We start from the raw sequence: 22,099 nt of genomic DNA on the forward strand, positions 1-22,099 counted from the left end.
TAGCAATTAATTCTACCTCTATTTTGCAGATAAGGAAACTGAGGTTCAGAGAAGTAAAGTAACCTGCTTAAGATCACACAGCTGGTTAATGCTAGGTTTGGGGTTCCACGTCACATCCATCTGACTCCAATGGTCTCTGCTCACACAAAATATGCAGCTTTTTTTGGGGCAGTTTGTGATTTTTGGCTGACAGTGTAAGCTGATCATTTGCTATGAGTTATCTCTAAGGACATCATATGTCCAAGTTTACTGTGACAGTCCTCATTTGTGTCTTCTGTCCTGGCATAATTATTAATAGCAGCCTTATCACTTTCAAAATTGCCCTGGTTTGGATTTTATATGGTAAGCCAATATATCTGCTGTGGATCTGGAGGTTGCTATAAACTGAGGCTCTCACTGTTCATTTTCTCAGACTGGAAATGGTGCTGTTTCATGTGAGGAGGGGGAGGCTTCCCCAGCAAGGTCTTTCCAAGGTTGTGTTTCTCATTCTGTGCAGAGAATATCCTGTGGACTTGGGTACCTGGGTGTTGATCCACCTCCTCCCCACATCAGTTTCAGATGGGAGCAGACAGAAGGGGAAGAAAAGCTGGGGGGTGGGGGAGTGGGGGAAACAGAGGGAGATAAAATAAGGGGGCAGATAAAGACATGCCTCAAGGAAGCAAGGGTGTTGGCCAGGGAGATATGGAGAGATTGGGGCTAGAACCAGGACTGCTGAGGCAAAGATGCTATCTCTTGGATTTTATACCATGGAGGCGGTGGGTGGGGGGGGATAGGGGATGTCATTTAAAGTGACCTTCGTAGATTAAAAACTCGGAGACATCCCTTGAAACCTTTTTCACTCCAGGTAAGTTTCTAGTTAGCAAGGTCTTTGGGATCCTCTGGTGTTTTGTTTTTAGTTTGTGGTTACATCATCATAGGAGCTGCTCTCTTGTTTTTAAAGATATTTCATAATAATGGTGAGGAATGTCCAGCTAACATTGACCAAGAGCAAGAAATCAGTTCAGCCATTTATGGGGTGGGTTAATTCTGCAGGAACTGGCACCCACCTAATTTCCCTCTTCCATACCTAGTCTAATAACTGGCCTGACCAGTGAGTCTCACACTTTCCCACTCAGTTTGCCAAACCCAGTTCAATGAAACCAAAAGCTCAACAGAGAGAGGTGGTTGCATTGTGAGGCTGTGGTTGCATTGTGAGGCTGTGGCCCTGGCTAAGACACTTGACCTCCCTGAACCTCAGTTCATTCATCTGTAAAATGGGAATGACAATAGCTACCTTTCCTCCTTTTTGATGTGGACCAGGTGATCCAGTAAATGTGAATAAAAATGGAAACAATAAAGGAGCTTTTTTAATAACAAGAAAGAAAAGTTGAGTGAAGTTTCTGGATTATTTAAAATGAGATAAAGATAAGTACAGTGTCTGCTTTTTATATGCACTCTTAGATGCTTTTTTCCTGAGGAACCAGTTTATTCCAGTCCCTGGTCCCCATATGTCTGTGCACTCCCTACCGTGGAGCCCTGCACAAGGTATAGTACACCTCCAGATGGAGTCTGGATGAGTTCTCAGGGGGCACTGTGAGGGTAACCACCTTTAGTGTGGGAAAAGGCTATACAGGGCTGTGGAAAGGAGCCTGACACAGCAGGATGGGAATGGGAGTGCTTGCCCACCCGAGGATTCCCCAAAGCCTGTGAGCCATCTTCGTGGGGAAGGATCCAAAGCCCGGCTGCAGGGGCTGCCAAGCCAACTCTGTTTTCCTTCCAGGTCTGGACCCTGCAGGCCCTTTATTCAATGGGAGACCTCCAGAGGACAGATTAGATCCCGGTGATGCCCAGTTCGTTGACGTCATCCATTCTGACATTGATGGTAACATTCCTTGTGGGTCAGTGACCACCCACACCGTCACCCCCAGACTCCCAAAGAGTCTCCCGCTAGGGGGATTGTCATGCAGGGGTGGATCAGGTTCCTCTAGATTCCCTCTTTTCCTACCGGGCAAGTTTCCAAATCCACAAGAATACTGAAGGGAAGCTGCTTTAATGCAGGCACCCAGGATCTCCTGATGGAGTAGTGGTGCATTTCCCATTGTCTCCTGTTATTTTTAAAGTGATCATCTTGACCAGTCAAGGACAGGCTGATTTGCATACCATGTGGACAAATGTTTCCATAAGTACAACTGGGTTTGGATGCATGATTCCCTGTTTTTGTTGGTTCTTTGTCATTATTTCCTTAAGCTGAAAGATACGTTTAAGTGTTGTGTCTCTCCACACAGAGCATTTCTGAACCACCTATAGGTCTCTAGCTCTCTGTGGATCTTCCTGGCTATTTCTATCTTTTATGGTGTTGATTTCATTTCTGGGATTGGGTACATGGCTTGGGGGTTGGGCTGATGTTACAGATGGGTCTTTATATCCAGATGTTTGGGAGAAGAGCTGGAGTAGGAACCTGGGGGAGGGCTGAGGGGACAGACCATACTGGACATTTAATAGTACATCTCCTTTGTGATACAACCACCTGAAACACCCTTGACTGCCTATTGTGGGCACTCTGGTGTGGTATTCAGCAATTGTTTGCCTTAGAAGAAGTGTCTCTGTGAAATAGCTGTGTTCTTACTATGCAGTTTGCAAAGTATTACCTTACTTAGGTGCAGCACCTCAATGTTATTTTAATGCTTGACGGCATAGAGTAATTTATTTTTTGTTCTTGGAGAGGGCAAATTTTGAAGGAAAAATATAAGCTTTGCAGTCAAGGCAGGGGTGGACTCAAATCCCAGGTTTGGTTCTTTCTGGTGGTATCATGTTTGGTCCATAAGTCCTCCAAGCCCCAGAATCTTCATCTGTAACTTACTTCATCTGAATTTACCAATGGCTGCTTTCCAGACATTGTGAAAATTAGAAGAAATCTGTGTAAAACCCCTAGTGTCACACCCACAGACACATGTAGTTTCCTGAACATATAATAGCTATTATCATTATTGCAATGATACACTATATATGTGTTTATACATATATATACATACATACATATGTATAATCTTTTTTTTTTTTTTTTTTTTTTGGCCACACTACGCGGCATGTGGGATCTTAGTTCCCTGACTAGGGATTGAACCAATGCCCCCTGCAGTGGAAGCGTGGAGTCTTAACCACTGGACCACCAGGGAAGTCCCTGGATAATCATTTTTTTTGTTTGTTTGTGGTACGCGGGCCTCTCACTGTTGTGGCCTCTCCCATTGCGGAGCACAGGCTCCGGAAGCGCAGGCTCAGCGGCCATGGCTCACGGGCCCAGCCTCTCCGTGGCATGGGGGATCTTCCCGGACCGGGGCTCGAACCCGCGTCCCCTGCATCAGCAGGCGGACCCTCAACCACTGCGCCACCAGGGAAGCCCCCTGTATAAACTTTTAATCAAGCATTTTACTGATTACTTTGGAGTTACAAGGTTAAAGAGAATAAGCAATTATTAAATCTATAATTTTCTAGGTCCCCATTTTCTAGAAGAGTTTCCAATCTTTTAACCATCCTAGATCCCCAAATTTTAAAGGTTTCTCCTACTAAGTAAAGGTTCATTTTTTCCTGTTTCTTATTCATTAAAGACTTACACACATGTAATTAGAGGCTCAGGAAGCACCTAGCAATGAGTGTTCCAGCCAAATATAAACATGAAACATATCATTTTATCAGCCTTGCAGTGAATGAGTGACCAAACTCTCTTACATTTTCAGAAATATGGGAAGTAAATTCTGTTACCAGCTTCATAGTCTCCTACTTGGAAATCACTGCTTTCTAACTAACTATCTGGCTAACTTTGGACAAAATATTTAAATAGGTTTAATGACAACAACAGCAGCAAAGACAAGAATGAGACAATCTCTGCCTATATCCTAAACAGGCAAATGAGTTGTGAGATGGGAAAAGTTCAAAGCAGTATAAAAGCCTAGTATATTGTCTTTTAGCACTGGGCTACAGGGAACCATTAGGAAACATAGACTTCTACCCAAATGGAGGATTGGATCAACCTGGTTGTCCCAAAACAATATTTGGAGGTAAGTGCAGATACTTTATATTTTGTAAAATAGTGGTTTAAAAAAGGCGTATTTTAAAAATCTGATATTATCCTATGTGAAATCGTTTTTAATCAAAAACAAATTTCCTGAGAAGATAGAGGTGGTATAAATTATAAATTAAACATTATTACTCAAATATACTACTTAAAAAAAATAACCATATGATTAAAAGCGATTTTGAATTATCTCTCTCTCTTGAAAAGGTGTGTCTTTGACCTAGAAATTACACATTTGGAAATCTCTCCTAGAGAAATAATGGAAAATGTAGACAAAAATAAGAGTGAAGATATTCAATATGGCATTGTTTATAATAGTTAAGTTTTTAGAAATAATCTAAATGTCCAACATAGGAAAATTATTAAATAGTATGGTGCATCCTACACAAAGGAATGTAATTCTTAAAAACCATATTGTCAGATTAATGAAAATGCTTACAATATGATGTTAAGTGAAAAATACACAAATTATACAGTATAATCCCAATTTGTTTTTTAAATGTATGTTTGTACATGTGTAAGTGCAGAAAAAAACACTAAACATAAGTGCTCCAAATAATTATTAGTGGTGATCTCTGGATGTTGGATTTCTAGGTAATTTTTGCATCACAATTTGCTATTATTTTTTATTTTCTAAATGAGCATGTATTAGTTTTATAACGAGAAAAAACTCACAAAACAAAAATGGGTAGTTGGAGGGCAACATTAAAGTGTGGTGGGGGACAGAATTAAAAAAACCCACCCTGGGCTTCCCTGGTGGCACAGTGGTTAAGAATCCGCCTGCCAATGCAGGGGACACGGGTTCGAGCCCTGGTCCAGGAAGATCCCACATGCTGCGGAGCAACTAAGCCCGTGAGCCACAACTACTGAGCCCATGTGTCATAACTACTGAGTTCACGTGCCAAAACTGCTTAAGTCCATGCGCCTAGAGCCTGGGCTCTGCAACAAGAGAAGCCACTGCAATGAGAAGCCTGCGCACCGCAACAAAGAGTAGCCCCCGCTCGCCGCAACTTGAGAAAGCCCGTGCACAGCAACAAAAACCCAACGCAGCCAAAAATTAAAAAAAAACAAAAAACAACCCCCCCGCCAAGTGCTCTGAATCTGTATTTCACCATTGTTAGAGACAATTAAGCAATCATGGAAATAATTCTAGAAAAAGATGATCTTGTTCCAAAATGGTAGCTGTATATGGCTCCATGGGAATGATGTAGTGTTTGAAAATGATCCAGATGAAATGACATAAGTAGGGCCAATCACATTGTACCATAAATGGTGTGTATTCAAATCCTGTCCTGTGTGCTGTAATGTAACTACATCCATGAGCAGCCAAAGATAATGTGCTTTGCTTACAAAGGACATCCTCTGTAGCATTATTAACTTCATTGTTTCTGCAAGTGGAAGTTCCAGAAACAATAATTAAATGTCGACTTGTCAGATTTACTCCAGTCCAGCTTGGCCCCATGCTTCTCCTCTGTCACCCAGTTTATTTCTTTATGTCCTCCACTGATCTCTTCTATGGGCATATGTGGACTCCGGAGAAAGAAGAAACATTGATCTGACTCCAGCTCCCAGTGCCTCTCCAAACTACTAGCTCACAATCACAACTCCTCTTTCCATGGGGTTCACTGTCTGCTATTGAGATCCTTACCTCCTTTGATTACCCATCTTTGGGACCCAGTTCCTGTTTGTGAATGACTTCATCGTCTGACCCATCAACCTCCTGATGAACCTCTCTGATGTTTTGTACTGAAGTCCTTCATCAGCTCCAACTCTTCTGATGGCCACCTCTGTGCCTCAACAGCTTCCTCTCTCACCATCACATCACATGGCACCCACCAAGAATTAACTTGAGGCTTGTGTCTCACCTCTTCTTGCCCACTTACAGCTTCCAGTGCCACCTCCTATTGTTGAGCTCCTCTCACTTCACCCTTCACCTTTGGAGCAGAAATGGAGCCCCTGCCACTTGTCTGCTCTCATGAATGCCCTGTGCACCCCCAGGCCCTTAGGTCTCTGCCATGTCAGCCCCCATCTTTGCTTGGGCACCTTCTGGAGAAGTCATGGAGTCTTGTTGATCAAGTACAAGGTCCAGGCAAACTTGTTAACTTCTCCATGGCCCCCAATAATGCCAGAAAAGCCTCATACGCATCTCTTGCGGACTCACTATGGTCACTCCTCATGCTTCTATTCCAAATACCGCCCCAGCTATAAACCCTCACCTCTTAGAGCTAAGCTAGATTTGACTTTTGTACCTAGATCAAGGTCCCACCCGAAGGAGCCATTTTATCTATCCTAACCTTAGATCACAAAGTTGGTCTTTACATTCATTTCCCCATCTGACCCAAGGTGGAAGCATTGCCCCATCCTTTTTCACAACTATCTCCTCTCCTTGCCCTCATTGGGGATCTTCCTCTACAAATTGCTCCCCAATGCCGTCTTTCTCTCATGTATTGATTGGTTTAAATGTGCTTGCCTTCTGCTGAAAACCTCCAGTGGATCTCTGACTACCACTGACATTTCCTCTTCCTTTCACTGACAAAGGAAGGACAAGGTCAAGTCCTTTAACCTCTCTGAGTCTCAGTGTCCTGCTAGGTAAAATGGGGGTAATCATGCCTATCTTCTTGTCTCCTGCCATTTGTCAGCATGAATCCTGATCTATTGGTTTTATAAGGATTAAATGGAATCAAGTACATTGAAGCTGTTAGCACAGTGCCTGGTATGTAGGAGACATGATAAATTATGTGTATAAACAATATGCGAGGCACTATTTATTACTAAATGCTACAACTGCTCTACTCTTTGATCATTCCTTTTACAACCCAGGAATGCAGTATTTTAAGTGTGACCACCAGAGGTCCGTGTACCTGTACCTTTCTTCGCTGAGAGAGAACTGCACCATCACCGCGTATCCCTGTGACTCCTACCGGGATTATAGGAATGGCAAGTGTGTCAACTGTGGCATATCACAGACGGAGTCCTGCCCACTTCTGGGTAAGTCCAGCAAGCAGTTTCCCACTCTGATTAACAAAGGGCTAATTTCTGGTAGAATCCTAGCACCATTTTACCATCTAAAAATGGGCCTGAAAATCCTGTGTTTTTAAAAAATTTACTTAGTTTTTTCTAGCCAATTTGTTCTGTGAAGTACTCTGGGGTCTCCTAATAATAAAGAATGTTAGAAAGGCAATCTATGTAGGATTTCATCCAGAAGGTAGTGCCACCTCCCTGGATACTTTATTCTAGCAAGAAAAAGAAGGTTCCAGAAGACTTTCCAAGCTCACCCAGGCACAGTCACCTTACGTAGTCTGCTCCTGTGGGGACAGGAGCACTCTCTCCAGGCACACAACCTCTCTGCTGGGGGAGGGTTTGGCAAAGCAACCCCTCTAACAAATTGTGTCTGTAAATGCCCTCATGCCACACTCTGGTGCTGTGTGCATGGACACATACAGGGGTGGGCTGGGGTAACAGACACCGTGGAGACTGCTTGGATATTTGCTAAGCATTAGTGGAAATATTCTGGGTGGTGGAGGCTTTGCAACTGGATGGTCATGAGAATTCTCTAATTGTACCCAAAGGAAAGACTCAAGTTAACATCAGGGCATGCTATAGACAAGGGGTTCTCAGACTTGACTGTGCATTTGAATCATCTACGGAGCTTTTAAAAAATACTGATGCCTGGGTTCCACTCCAGATCAGTTAAGTCAGAATGTGGAGGCCACTCCCTAGCAGTGGGGACAGAGGAGAGAGAGAGGCCCCAGGGATGGCCCTCAGCCTCATTCCTGTAGGCACATCATGAAGGAGGACGTTTCCCTGCCTGTTGACAGAGTAACACAGCAATTCCAAGTTCTCTGCACTTCAGGGGCCCAATCACAGTTCTTCAAGGAAGCACATCGCTTTCCCAAAGTGATGCTGTTCTAGGTATAAACCTGAATCTGTTTTAAATAATCTAGAAAATGAATTGCTGGAAAATATCAGTGCTATTTTTAGTCTACCCAGTGTGTGTCACTCCCCACAATCCCACCCCTGCTACTGAGGACCAGGGCTGGTGATGTAATGTCAATAGATAGGGGGAAAAGCCACTGGAGGGTCCTTTGGCAAGTGGGTACGTGGGGGATTGTCTCGATGGTGCTGGCAGTCAAACCCGCTGTTCTCACTATCTCCTCCACTGCTTTTACATTTATATAATGCATGATAACGTTACACTTTTCTGACTTATCTTATAGGCTACTATGCTGATAACTGGAAAGGCTATTTAAGGGAGCGGGATCCTCCTATGACTAAAGCGTTCTTTGACACAGCTGAGGAGAAACCCTTCTGCAGTGAGTGACTGTGCTTGCTTGCCGTTGCCCAACTCTTTTATTTTCGGAATGGCTGAGTCTCAGCTTCCTGGCTACTTCTTGGCAGATGAAGGCCATGGTGAAGCATGGACTTTGGAGTTGGAAGGACCTAGGTTGAATCCTGACTCTCCTACATAATAGCTGTGTGACCAAGACATTTAACTTCTCTGAGTCTCAATGTCCTGCTTGGTAAAAGGGGGATAATCATGCCTATCTTCTGAGTTATAAGGATTAAAAGCTCAACAAATCATAGTTGTTAGCTTCACTGGATGGCCATTCTAATCACTAAGATCTTCCAGAAAATTTGCTTGAGCCCCAAGAGACGTGAAATTGCGGTTAGGAAAAATCAGGTGTCAGCCACATCTATGGGCCAGTTCCAGCTCCAAAACTAAAACAATGACCTTCTAAAGACATTGAGAGGTTGGGTATTCAAGACGGGAGCTAAATGGGGCAGCAGGTGATCAGATGCCCCGGGAAGCAAGTAGGGATTTTCCTGGGCAGATGTACATCTTACAATCTTATCCCCCTTTTCACTTTTCTTGGGAGCAACCCTTATAAAAGAGGTTGCACATCACCAGGTTTCCCTCCTTCTTTGGAATCATGAGTGGCAGCCCAGGGTTTGGTGTCTGCCCAATCCAAATGGGGCAAGCCCCTGAGTAATAATGGGCCATGAAATGGCAACCCCATGGCTGACCTTATTCCCTAGTGGGACTGTCATTTCCCTGAGCCTCTTTCCCCTTCTCTGCAAGTCTGACCAAGAGATAGCAAATCTGACTATCATGGTGGGATCCCCATCTTCCCAGGGCGTCCTTGAGCTTGGGGAGCAGGGAGTAGGGAGGAAGAATAGTTCTCTGGATACGTTATGTGCTCTCGTTTATTCAGTAGGAATTAATGGATATCCATAGGTATTACTGCTGGGATTACAAAGAGGAATAACCATCCCTTCCTAGTTGCCATTGTAGTATATTTTAGCTTTTTATAAAACCCCATAAGACATTATACAGGCAATATTTGTACAGATGTACATATATGTTTACCACTTTTTGGTTATCATTTTTCTTGCATTTTGTAAATGAGTAAAGTGTGTTAACTAATGATGAAAGAATACCAGAGCATGATAAGAACTCTGAGAGAGACCTGACTTAGTCTGAGGGTCAGTGAAGGCCTTCTGGAGGGAGTGCATTCAGCTGGAACCTGAAGGATGAATTGGCAAAGGGGGCAAAGTAAGAGTGTCCAAGTTGGGGAAAGGCCCAGAAGCAAGAGAGAACATGGCAGTGCAGGTGGTGTGGCAAGACTGGGGAGGAGATGAGGGAGGCTGGGTAGGCTGGTGGACATGGCCCAGATTGAGGAACACCTTGACAGCTGTGGAGGGTCTCTACATGGCCCCCTATTTGGTTTATTCTAAAATGGGCAGGGATTGAAGTGAACCAATCATACTTGGCAGTAGGCCATGAGATTTCAGTCGATAAGGTGGAAACACTGATCCAAGAGTGATGCCTACACATGGCAACTGCATACCACTGAGTTCTGCCATCACTCAGGCCATCTTTACCAAAGAGAATAGAAAAAAATATTAGAAAATTCTGCCCTGGATCTTTGCAGAAAAACTAGAGGAAGAGAAAAGGAGACTCAGGTATTAGGGAGGTTGGGTTTTTACGAATTGAACCTTCAGGAAAGCAGTTGGTAATATTCTTCTCTTAGCATGTTCTCTCCCTGTTTTGTAGTATATCATTACTTTGTGGATATTATAACTTGGAACAAGAACATAAGAAGAGGATCCATTACAATCAAATTGAGAGACAAAGCTGGAAACACCACAGAATCCAAAATCAATCAGTAAGTTGGGCTGGGATTCTTTGCAGCTTGCTATTTCCTTTTTTGCTCAGAGAACATATCTACTTTTTAATTATAGGTCTGTAAGCGTCTTTGTCCTATAATATATATAAAGGGATATATTGCTAAGTTACTTCTTTTTTTTTTTTTTTTGCTTAGTTACTTCTTGTGGCTCTTGATCTTTCAGGCTCTTTACAAATGGAATTGGTACAGGAATTTTTTTCCTTCTTTCTTTCCTTCCCTCCCTCCCTTCCTCCTTTCCTCCCTTTCTTCCTTCTTTCCTTCCTTCCTTCCTTCCTTCCTTCCTTCTTTCTCCCTCCCCCTCTCCCTCCTTTCTTCTCTCCTCCTTCCTTCCTTTTCATAAACATTTAATTTCAAAAGTCATCCCTGCTAGCTATAAATGATTTAAACAGTAAATAAGTATGTAACATAAAAGCACAAACCTTGCCCCATCCCAACAATCCCATGCCCAAAGGCACCCACTCACATACACACGTTTCTATTCTTTTCTGAGCTCATAATATACATATATACATAAATATATTTCTGACACTCAGAAAATCTAATTTGCAATAGAAAATTGGAAACACCCTAAAAATCCAATGATGGGGAAATTGGTAGTTCCCATATAATAAAATAGTATTCAAACACTGAAGTTATTTATAAAACATTAAATGAAATGCTTATAATGTACTAAGTGAAAAAATGCAGGATATAAAACTATATAAAGTATAAAATTAGCTCAACACTGTAAAAATAATGAAAAAGAAACATGACAAAACATGTTAGATTGCCCCTTGGGTGGTAGGAATATGAGTGCCTTTTAAAGTTTCTCTTTACTTTTCAATTTGCTGTGCTGTTGTATATATATAGTTTTAAAATAATGAATAATTTTTTTCATCTGTTACTTTTATAATCAGGAAAAAGGGAAAAAAAACCCCAAACCCTTTAGTGTAAGCAAAGGAATTTGAGGCTCCTTTCATTCATTTACTTAGGAGATGCTTCCTGGGTCCTATTATCTACTAGACACTTGGGTTGTCTCTTGGCCTCATCCATAGAGTACCATGTAGATGGTCATCTGAAACTGGCAATTGCCTTCTGGGCTCACTGTGTAGATAAATAAGGAAGGTGTGGGTGCAGGGTTTGGAAGTGACTTTTTTTTTGTTTTTTGGCTGCACCGCATGGCTTGTGGGATCTTAGTTCACTGACCAGGGATTGAACCTGGGCCCTCAGCAGTGAAAGCGCAGAGTCCTAACCACTGGACCGCCAGGGAATTCCCTGGAAGTGACTTTTTTAAATGCATCCTTGGATCATAATAATAACAGCCTTTGTTTACTGAACCAAGCACATTACAGACATTGGTTAATGTAATTCTCACTAAAATCCTGTGAAGTGGTATTACCATCCCTATTTTTTAAATTATTTTATTTATTTTTATTTGTGGCTGTGTTGTGTCTTCGTTGCGGTGTGTGGGCTTCTCATTGCGGTGGCTTCTCTTGTGGAGCACGGGCTCTAGGCACGTGGGCTCAGTAGTTGTGGCTCGCAGGCTTCAGTAGTTGTGGCTCTCAGCCACTAGAGCGCAGGCTCAGTAGTTGTGGTGCATGGCCTTAGTTGGTCCGTGGCACGTGGGATCTTCCTAGACTAGGGCTCGAACCCATGTCCCCTGCATTGGCAGGCGGATTCTTATCCACTGTGCCACCAGGGAAGCTCCTATCATCCCTATTTTATAAATGAGGAAACTGAGGCTCACAGAGGGCAAGTGGTTTGGCCAATATCACACTCCCTTCAGCACCGATGTCCCCAAACCCATGGGGGGGCAGCATTTTCAGGGAGGGAACCACTAAGGGGCCACATCTTGAGAAACCAGCCTCAGGTAGTTTATAGGCATCAATGCGGAAGGTGGGCAGAGACCTCATCTGGAGAGTCTAAGAAACAGCAGGGGAGATTGTGCAGTTATATGAGGAGCACTCACTCAGCAAAATTTGGGTATTTGTGCCAATAATTGTTTGCGAAAAAGTCATCACCGATCAGAGATATGGGAGAAAAAGAAATAGTTGTTCTATTTCATGGTAAGATTACGGATACTTTTCTCTTTTTTGCCAGGTAAACTTGAACATTTTAGTGTTTAGTATTTTTATGATTTAAGAAAATGGAGATAATAATATTAGAATATGTACCCTGAGCTTATTCAGTCTTACCAGTCTATGGGTTACAAATGAAGTCACATTCAAGGATATTATCTGCCTGTTGACTCTCCCTGTATATGTGTTCTAGATATATTTCTTTTTTTTTAACCTTAAAAAAATTGAGATATAATTCACATACAATAAATTCACCTTTTTAAAGTTTATAATTCAGGGCATTTTAGTATATTTACAAAATGTGAAACCATCAGTACTAATTTCAGAATATTTTCATCATCTCAAAAAGAAACCCCATACTTACTATTAGTAATTCCCCATTCTTCCCTCCTGTCCAGCCCCTGCCAACCACTAATTTGCTGTCTCTATAGATGTACCTATTCTGGGCATGTCATATAAATGGAATCATACAATATGTGGTCTTTTGTGTCTGGCTTTCTTTAAAAATTTTATTTATTTATTTATTTTTGGCTGTGTTGGGTCTTCGTTGTTGCACGTGGGCTTTCTTTAGTTGCAGCGAGCGGGGGCTACTCTTCATTGAGGTGCGCAGGCTTCTTATTGTCGTGGCTTCTCTTGTTGTGGAGCACAGGCTCTAGGCACGCGGGTTTCAGTAGTTGTGGCATGTGGGCTCAGTAGTTGTGGCTCACGGGCTCTAGAGCGCAGGCTCAGTAGTTGTGGCACACAGGCTTAGTTGCTCTGCGGCATGTGGGATCTTCCTGGACCAGGGATCAAACCCATGTCCCCTGCATTGGCAGGTGGATTCTTAACCACCGCACCACCAGGGAAGCCCTTGTGTCTGGCTTTTTTTTTGATTTGCATGTTTTCAAGATTCATCCATGTGTAGCATTCATCAGGACTTCGTTCCTTTTTATGGCTGAATAATATTCCATCGTATGAATATTCTACATTGTATTTTGATCCACTGACCTCTGGCCCAGATGCACCACTGTGCTCACACATACCACATTTTAAATATCCATTCACTAGTTGATGGATATTTGGGTTTTTTCCACTTTTTGGCTATTATGAATAATGCTACTATGAACATATATGTACACGTTTTTGTGTGGACATATGCTTTCATTTCTCTTGGGTATATACCTAGGAATGGAATTTCTGGATCATAGAGGACTTTGTGTTTAACCTTTTTAAGGAACTCCCTGCCAAGTTGTTTTCCAGAAGGACTGCACCATTTTACATTCCCTCCAGCGATGTATGAGAGTTCCAGTTTCTTCACATCCTTGCCGACACTGTTATTGTCAGTCTTTAAAAGTTGTGTTTTCTTTTTAACCATGATAAAGAAGCATATGATAAAAAACCCCATAAAGTGTACCAACTTAATCATGTTTAAGTGTAAGTTCATTCGTAAGTATATTCACATTGTTGTGAAACAGCTCTCCAGAACCTTTTCATCTTGCAAAATCTGAAACTCTATATCTATTAAATAACAGTTCCCATTTCCCCCACCCCCTACCCCCTAGCAACGACTATTCTACTGTTTTTATGAATTTGACTACTTTAGATACATCATATGAGTAGAATCATACAGTATTTGTCTTTTTGTGATTGACTTATTTCACCTAGCATAATGTCCTCAAGTTTTGTCCATGTTATAGCATGTGACAGGATTTCTTTCCTTTTTAAGACTGAATAATATTCCATTGTATGTATATATCACATTTTGATTATCCATTCATACATGTCTGTCTTTTGTTACAGCCATTCTTGTGGGCATTCCATGATATCTCACTGTGGTTTTGATTTGTAATTTCCTAATGATTAATGATGCTGAGTATCTTTCATATGCTTGTAGACCATTTGTAGAGCTTTTTGGAGAAATGTCTATTCAGATCCCTTAGCCATTTCTTTTCCTTTTAAACAGACTTTATTTTTTAGAGCAGTTTTAAGTTCACAGCAAAATTGAGCAGAAAGTACACAACTTTTCCACATACTCCCTGCCCCACATAGGCACAGCCTCCCTCAGTACCAAAATCTGGTACCAGAGTAGTACATTAGTTACAACTGAAGAATCTACATTGATATGTCATTATTACCCTAAGTCCGTAGTTTACATTAGGGTTCACTGTTGGTGTTGTGCATTTTCTGAGTTTTGTCAAATGTATAATGACATATGTCTACCATTATAGGATCACGGAGTAGTTTCACTGCCCTAAAAATCTGTGTTCCCTCCCTATTCAAATCTATTCATCCCTCCCTCCCCCCAACCCCTGGCAACCACTGATTTTTTTTTTTTACTGTTTTCATAGTTTTGCCTTTTCCAGAATGTCATGTAATTGGAATCATACAGTATGTAACCTTTTCAGATCGGCTTCTTTCACTTAGTAATATAAGCATTTAGAGTTCCTCCTTTTCTTTTCTTTTTTTTTTAATGGCTTGACAGCTCATTTCCTCTTGGCACTAAATAATGTTCCATTGTCTGATGTATCACAGTTTATTTATCCATTCACCTACAAAAGACATCTTGGTTGCTTCCAAGTCTTGGCAGTTTTGAATAAAGCTGTTATAGACATCTGGGTGCAGGTTTTTGTGTGCCTTACCCATTTTTAAACTAAGCTAATTATCTTTTTATTGTTGAGTTGCAAGAGTTCTGTGTATATTCTAGATACAACTCCTTTATAGTTTTAGGTCTCACATTTAGGTCTTTGATCCATTTGGAGTTAATTTTTGCATGTGATGTGAGGTAGGGGGCTTCTACTTCATTCCTTTGCCTGTGAACATCCAGTTGTCACAGCATCATTTATTGAAAAAATTCTTCTTTCTCCATGAATTGTCTTGAGACCCTTGTCTAAATCAATTGACTGGGAATGCCCAGGTGGTCCAGTGGTTAGGACTCTGTGCTCTCACTGCCGAGGGCCCAGGTTCAATCCCTGGTCGGGAACTAAGATCCCACAAACTGCGCGGCATGGTCAAAAAAAACATTCCATCCACCATAAATGTAAGAGTTTACTTCTGGACTCTCAATCTATTCCAGTGATTGATATATCTTATCTTTATGCAAGTACCACATTGTCTTGTAGCTTACTGTAGCATTGCTGTAGCTTTATAACAAAATTTGAAATCAGGAAGTATAAATCTCCCAACTGCGGTGTTTTTCAGAACTGTTTTGCTATTCTGGGTCTCTTGAATTTCCATATAGATTTGAGGATCAGTTTGTCAATTTCTGTGAAAAAACAAAAGAGGCAGCTGGGACTTTGAGAGGGGTTGTCTTGAATCTGCAAATCAATTTGGGGAGTATTGCTGTATTAACAATAGTAAGTCTTCCAATCCATGAACATGGACATGGTATCTTTCATTTATTTAGGTCTTACTTAACTTCTTTCAGTGATGTTTTATAGTTTTCAGTGTACAAGTCTTGCACTTTTGTTAAATTTAATCCAAGTATTTTACTCTTTTTTATGTTACTGTAAATTGAATTCTTTCCATAATTTCATTTTAGATTATTCATTGATAGTGTACAGAATTACAACTGACTGATCTTGTATCCTGCAACCTTGCTAACTTATTAGAGGACTCAGTAAGATTTCTATGTACAAGATCAGGTCATCTGCAAATAGAGATCGTTTTACTACTTTCTTTCCAATCTGAATGTCTTTTTTCCCCCTCCTTTTCTTGTCTAACTGACCTGGCTAGAACTTCTTTCTAAGCTGAATAGAAGCGGCAAGAGACATCCTTGTTTTGTCCCTCATCTTTGGGAGAAAACATTCAGTCTTTTAATATTAAGTACATATTAACTTTTTTTTTTGTAGATGCCTTTATCAGGTTAGGGAATTTCCTTCAATTCCTAGTTTGTTGAGTATTTTTATATTGAAGGGATATTGGATTTTGTCAAATGCTTTCTCTGCATGTATTGAGATAACCATTTGTTTTTGTCCTTAATTCTATTGATATGGTGTATTATAATAATTGATTTTTGCATGTTAAATCCACTTTGCATTCTGGGATAAATCCCACTTGGTTAAGGTATATAGTCATTTTTATATTTTGCTGGATTTGGTTTGCTAGTTTTATTTGAGTTTTTTGAATTTATATTCATAAGACATATTGATCTTTAGTTTTCTTTTTGTGTGTGATGTCTGGTTTTGATATCAGGATAATACTGGTGTCACAGAATGAGTTGAGAAGTGTTTCCTCCTCTTCTATTTTTTTTTTTTTGGAAAAATTTGTGAAGAATTTGGTGTTAATTCTTCTTTAAATATTTGGTAGAGGGGCTTCCCTGGTGGCACAGTGGTTAAAAATCCACCTGCCAATGCAAGAGACATGGGTTCGAGCCCTGGCCCTGGAAGATCCCACATGCCATGGAGCAACTAAGCCCCTGCACCACAACTACTGAGCCCATGGGCCACAACTACTGAAGCCTGCGTGCCTAGAGCCCATGCTCCGCAACAAGAGAAGCCACGACAATAAGAAGCCCGCGCACCGCAAGGAAGTCCCAATACAGCCAAAAATAAATAAATAAATAAGTGTTTAAAAAAAAAAATTTGGTAGAGGGGCTTCCCTGGTGGCGCAGTGGTTAACAATCCGCCTGCCAATGCCAGGGACACGGGTTTGAGCCCTGGTCTGGGAAGATCCCACATGCCGCAGAGCAACTAAGCCCATGTGTCACAACTACTGAGCCTGCACTATAGGGCTCACAAGCTACAACTACTGAAGCCCGAGCGCCTACAGCCCGTGCTCTGCCACAAGAGAAGCCTGCGCACCTCAATGAAGAGTAGCCCACGCTTGTTGCAACTAGAGAAAGCCCGCGTGCAGCAACAAAGACCCAACGCAGCCAAAAATAAATAAATAAATAAATGAAAATTTAAAAATATATATATTTGGTAGAATTCATCCATGAAGCCATCTTGGCCTGGGCTTTTCTTTGTAGGTTTGCTTTTTGTTTTTAATTGCTAATTCAATCTCTTTATTATAGGTCTGTTCAGATTTTCTTTTCTATTTCTTCTTTTTTTAATTTATTTATTTTATTTACTTTATTTTTGGCTGCATTGGGTCTTCATTGCTGTGCCCGGGCTTTCCCTAGTTGTGGTGAGTGGGGGCTACTCTTTGTTGTGGTGCACGGGCTTCTCATTGCGGTGGCTTCTCTTGTTGCGGAGCACGGGCTCTAGGCGCGTGGGCTTCAGTAGTTGTGGCTTGCAGGCTCTAGAGCACAGGCTCAGTAGTTGTGGCGCATGGGCTTCGTTACTCTGCGGCATGTGGGATCTTCTCGGACCAGGTATCGAATCCATGTCCCCTGAACTGGCAGGCGGATTCTTAACCATTGCTCCACCAGGGAAGTCCCTGTCGTGTCTCTCTTTTTTGTTTTTGCGATACACAGGCCTCTCACTGTTGTGGCCTCTCCCGTTGCGGAGCACAGGCTCCGGAGGCGCAGGCTCAGCGGCCATGGCCCACGGGCCCAGCTGCTCCGCGGCATGTGGGATTTTCCCGGACCGGGGCACGAACCATGGCCCCTGCATTGGCAGGCGGACTCTCAACCACTGTGCCACCAGGGAAGCCCTGCTGTGTTTTCTTTAAAAATCCCTTTCTTGAGAGATTTTGTTTCTGTAGTTTTTATTGGTTGTTATTCAGACAGCTGAACACAAGCCTTCAGTTTGAGAGGTCCCCTCAAGCACCAGAATGGACTTTTCCTCCTCATGACAATTTTCAATTTGAAACAGCAAAACACTCTTGGGCTGCAGCATCAGGGTGATATTCTGGCTCTTCCTGAGGACATTATGGGAAGTCAGGCTCTTCTGGCCACATGTCCGCCTTCCCTAGAACAGAAGTACTCAGTGGTGGACTTCCTTTTGCTCTCTTTCCTTTTATGGGCCATTATTTTTGGGGTTGGTGCCTTAATCTTTTCTCACACCCCTAGGCAGTTTGAAATTCCACAGTGAAACCTGAGAGTGACAGTCACCGGCAATGCTTGCCAGGTTGCTTGAGTGTGGTAGTCCGCGCATCACATTTTTTACACGTAAGCACATGTTTGTATCCTCTTTGAGAATTCTGAGAAGGCTTTGGTAGGTTTTAATCGTTCCAGTCTTTTGCATTTTTCCAGTTCTTTTTACTGTTAGCAATCTGGGTCCCATCAGGGTCTGGTGCAGCGGGGAGGCGGCTGCCTGCTCCCTGCCTGCAGAGCAGGGGTGCCCCGGGCACGCGGCTCCGCTGGAAAGGTCGCTTTGGTGGTCCCATGTCCCAGCACTCAGTCCTGCGGGCCTCCTCACTCGCACCCAGCCCGGGCAGGAGGTGCCCCTTCCCTGCAGCTGCTGCGCAGGCGCTGTGTGGAGCCGGCAGCTGCACTGCCCCACCAGCCAAGATCTGTCCTCCCGCCCGCAGCTGGCGGCCATAAAGCCTGCAGCCCGCAGCTTCCCCCCAGCCCCCCTTACAAATGTCTTTATTATTATTATAATTATTTCACTATGTGCGGGAATTCTTTGAGGATCTGAGGAGTATATTTCTCCAGAAAGATTTTGCGTTTGCCTGTCAAGTTCCTGGAGATACCATCCATCTGAGACCACTTTAATTTTTAAACTTGAGGTTTCTCAGACCACAAGTAGTTTGAATTTAGCTGCTGACCCATGTGAAGGGCACTCAGCCCCCTAGCTCCTCACAGCGCCAAGATTCGAGGTGGGGATTTTCTGTCACCTGAGGTGGTAGAAGGTTGTTTACTTCAAATTCATGTTTAGTTCACTCTTCCCCCAGAGTTCTCCTATTCAACTCCTGACCTTGAGGGGTCCATAGACTTTGTTTCATGTCCTACTGCACTGCAAGGCCATGAAAATTGAAGCTCAAGGTTACAAAGTTTCAAAAAAGACCAACAAAAGGTGATTTCAGGATTCCTATCTATTTGGATTTCTGCTTTCACATATTTTGAGAGTTTCTCAGTATTCTTTCCTTTCTTCTTAGTTCAGTGCAATTTAAAAGGTTTTTTGTTTTGTTTTTTGTTGTTTGTAATTGTATCCACTATTATGAATGCTTTCAGGGTATTTAGTGCACCATACTGCCAGAACTCACAGTTCACTGGCTCTCACTCTATTTACTCTTGTATGAACCCAACGCTTGGTTAGTGCCTCCCCATGTATTTCCAGACATCCTTCTAGGAGGAAGAGAGCATCTTACCTCTACTCATGGACAGCTCTGATCAGCTCCCGATCTCCTTTTTCTTCTCCTGCCTTCCTAGTACCCGCACTGGGTTCTGCCATCTGCAGGTGGCATCACCTTCTCCTGGAGTCCCTGCCCTTTCCTGATTCCATAGCTGCCCTTGGAGAAGTGGGAAGGGATCCCTTTTTCTCTTGCTACACTCTGATCAAGAGAGGACCAGAGTGGTGCTGCTTATAAGCCTCTTTGGTTAAACCACTCCTTTCCTATTAGCTTTTTTTTTTTCCTCTTTATTGTGGAAAATTAAAGTTTACAGAAAAGTTGCAGTAGTACTAAGAGCCTTTTCTTTTTCTGAACCATTCTACAGTAATTTCCAACATGCTGCCTCATCAACCCTAAGTATTTTAATGTGTATTTTCTACAAACAAGTATATTCTTCTACATAACTACAACTGACCATCAAAATAAGAGAAATAATATTGATACATTACTACCATCTGATCCTGAGACCCCATTCTAGTTTTACTGATTGTCCTGATAATGTCCTTTGTAGCAAAGGGATTCAATTCAGGATCACTGGCTGCACTTGGTTTTCCTGCTTCTTTAGTCTTCACTTTGGAACAGTTCTTCCGCCTTTCCTCGACTCTTTTGACTTTGACACTTTTGAAGATTACAGGTCAATTATTTTTAGCATGTCTTCAGTTTGGGTTTGCCTAATGTTTCCTCACGATTAGGTTCAGATCATGCATCTTTGGCAAAGACACCACAAAGGTGACATAATGTTTGTCTCAGTGCATCCTATTAGGAGGCTCACAATTTCGATTGTTTCATTAATGTGGATCAAGCAATTAAAGTGATTTCTGCCAAGTTTCTCCACTTTAAGGTTACTATTTTTCCCTTTGTAATTAGTATTTTGTGGGTAGGTACTTTGAGACCATGTAAATGGTCCATTACTCTTCAAACTTTTACCCACTGGTTTTAATGTTTTGTGGTTGAATGATTACTCTGATGGCTGCCATATGGTGATTTTTCTAATTCAACATTTAGGAAAGGCATTTTTTCTCATTTATTTATTCATTTATTTGTTTCATGTCCAAATATATCAATACAGACTCCCAGGTTTTTTTTTTTTCAGACTCCCAGATTTTTATATTTTATCAATGGGGAATTATAATCAGTTACTATCATTATTTATTTTGATATTCAAATTGTCCCAAATCTGGCCAGTGCCATTTTTTAATGCATTTTTAATTGTGGTAATAAAAACATAAGATTTACCATTTTAATCATTTTCAAGTGTACAATTCAGTAGCGTTAAGTGTATTCACATTATTGTGAAACAGATCTCCAGAACTTTTAAAAAGAAAATTATATATTTATTTGGCTGCGCCAGGTCTTAGTTGCGGCACACGGGATCTTCTCTGTGGCATGTGGGATCTAGTTCCCTGACCAGGGATCGAACCCAGGCCCCCTGCATTGGGAGTGTGGAGTCTTAACCACTGGACCACCAGGGAAGTCCCTCCAGAACTTTTTCATCTTGCAAAACTGAAACTCTATACCCATTAAGTAACAACATACATTTCTCCCTTCCCCCACTCCCTGGCAACCACCATTCTACTTTCTATTTCTATGAATTTGACTACTTTAGATATGTCATATTAAGTGGAATCAAACAATATTTATCTTTTTGTGACTGGTTTATTTCATTTAGCATAATGTCCTCAAGGCTCATCCATGTTGTAGCATGTGATAGGATTTCCTTTCTTTTTAAGGCTGAATAATATTCCATTGTAGGTACAAATCACATTTGTTTAATCCGTTCATCCATTGATGGACATTTGGGTTGCTTTCACCTCTTGCCTATTGTAATAATGCTGCTATGAACATGGGTGTGCAAATATGTTTTGGAGACCTTGCTTTCAATTCTTTTGAGTATATACCTAGAAGTAGAATTGCTGGATCATGTGGCTCTGTTTTAAATTTTTTGAGGAGCCTTCATACTGTTTGCCATAGTGGCGGTACCATTTTACATTCCCACCAACAGTGTACAAGGGTTCCAATTTTTCAATATCCTTGTCAACACTTGTTTTCTGTTTTTGTTTTTTTCACAGTAGCCACCCTAATGGGTGTGATTCTATATTCTTTTGAACATCTCCATCACTCTTTGAGTGTTTCCTTACTTTTGGCACACATGTTGTTCCAGGATCACTTTGTACTTTCCCTGCCCTAGCCCTGGAATCAACCATTTCTCCAGGGAGCCCTAGTTCCATTTTGTGGAGATAGTATTTAGAAACCAAAATCTGGGCAACCTTTTGGATTAGTTTTACTTGTGGCACTTCTGCTCTGCACAGTGAGGCTGGGGTGACAGGCACCTCCTCACCCCATCCCGACCTCCAAACTAAGGATTCATTCCTAGAGCAATCATTTCTCCACAGCCTATTCTTGCAGCTCCCCAGAGGGACAGTACCCAGGTGAATCTCCCTAGTGGATACACCTTAGGCTTAATTTGGGATTCCAATTGTAGGAAACATCTCCACACACTTGGGAAAAAAAAGTATTGGAACCTGGGTTGTAGCTGTTTTAAGGTTTCTCTTGAGGGCAGAACTGAAAAAATATATGCTTAAGCACAACTTCTAAATTAGTATCTAGGGACT

General features: G+C 41.9%; 1 protein-coding gene and 1 long non-coding RNA gene across 3 annotated transcripts in view; one reads left to right on the forward strand and one right to left on the reverse strand.

Annotated features, from left to right (window-relative positions):
• LOC114890582 overlaps positions 1-22,099 on the reverse strand; it is a 50,581-nt gene that overhangs the window by 24,810 nt on the left and 3,672 nt on the right. The window lies entirely within an intron of this gene.
• Positions 1-22,099, forward strand: part of LIPH (lipase H) — a 50,466-nt gene that overhangs the window by 19,320 nt on the left and 9,047 nt on the right. For both annotated transcript variants that reach the window (XR_003792313.1, XM_029214202.1), the window contains exons 4-8: positions 1,760-1,861; positions 3,942-4,031; positions 6,869-7,036; positions 8,266-8,361; positions 10,104-10,215. Coding sequence is in view for 1 of the 2 variants with exons in the window: in XM_029214202.1 (XP_029070035.1) it covers positions 1,760-1,861; positions 3,942-4,031; positions 6,869-7,036; positions 8,266-8,361; positions 10,104-10,215 (568 nt within the window). In the remaining variant the exon portion in view is untranslated. The remainder of the gene's footprint in view (positions 1-1,759; positions 1,862-3,941; positions 4,032-6,868; positions 7,037-8,265; positions 8,362-10,103; positions 10,216-22,099) is intronic.

Source organism: Monodon monoceros, unplaced genomic scaffold (assembly GCF_005190385.1).
Source record: "Monodon monoceros isolate NGI ecotype Baffin Bay Population unplaced genomic scaffold, NGI_Narwhal_1 Super_Scaffold_11, whole genome shotgun sequence".
In the NCBI taxonomy this organism is placed as follows: Eukaryota; Metazoa; Chordata; class Mammalia; order Artiodactyla; family Monodontidae; genus Monodon; species Monodon monoceros.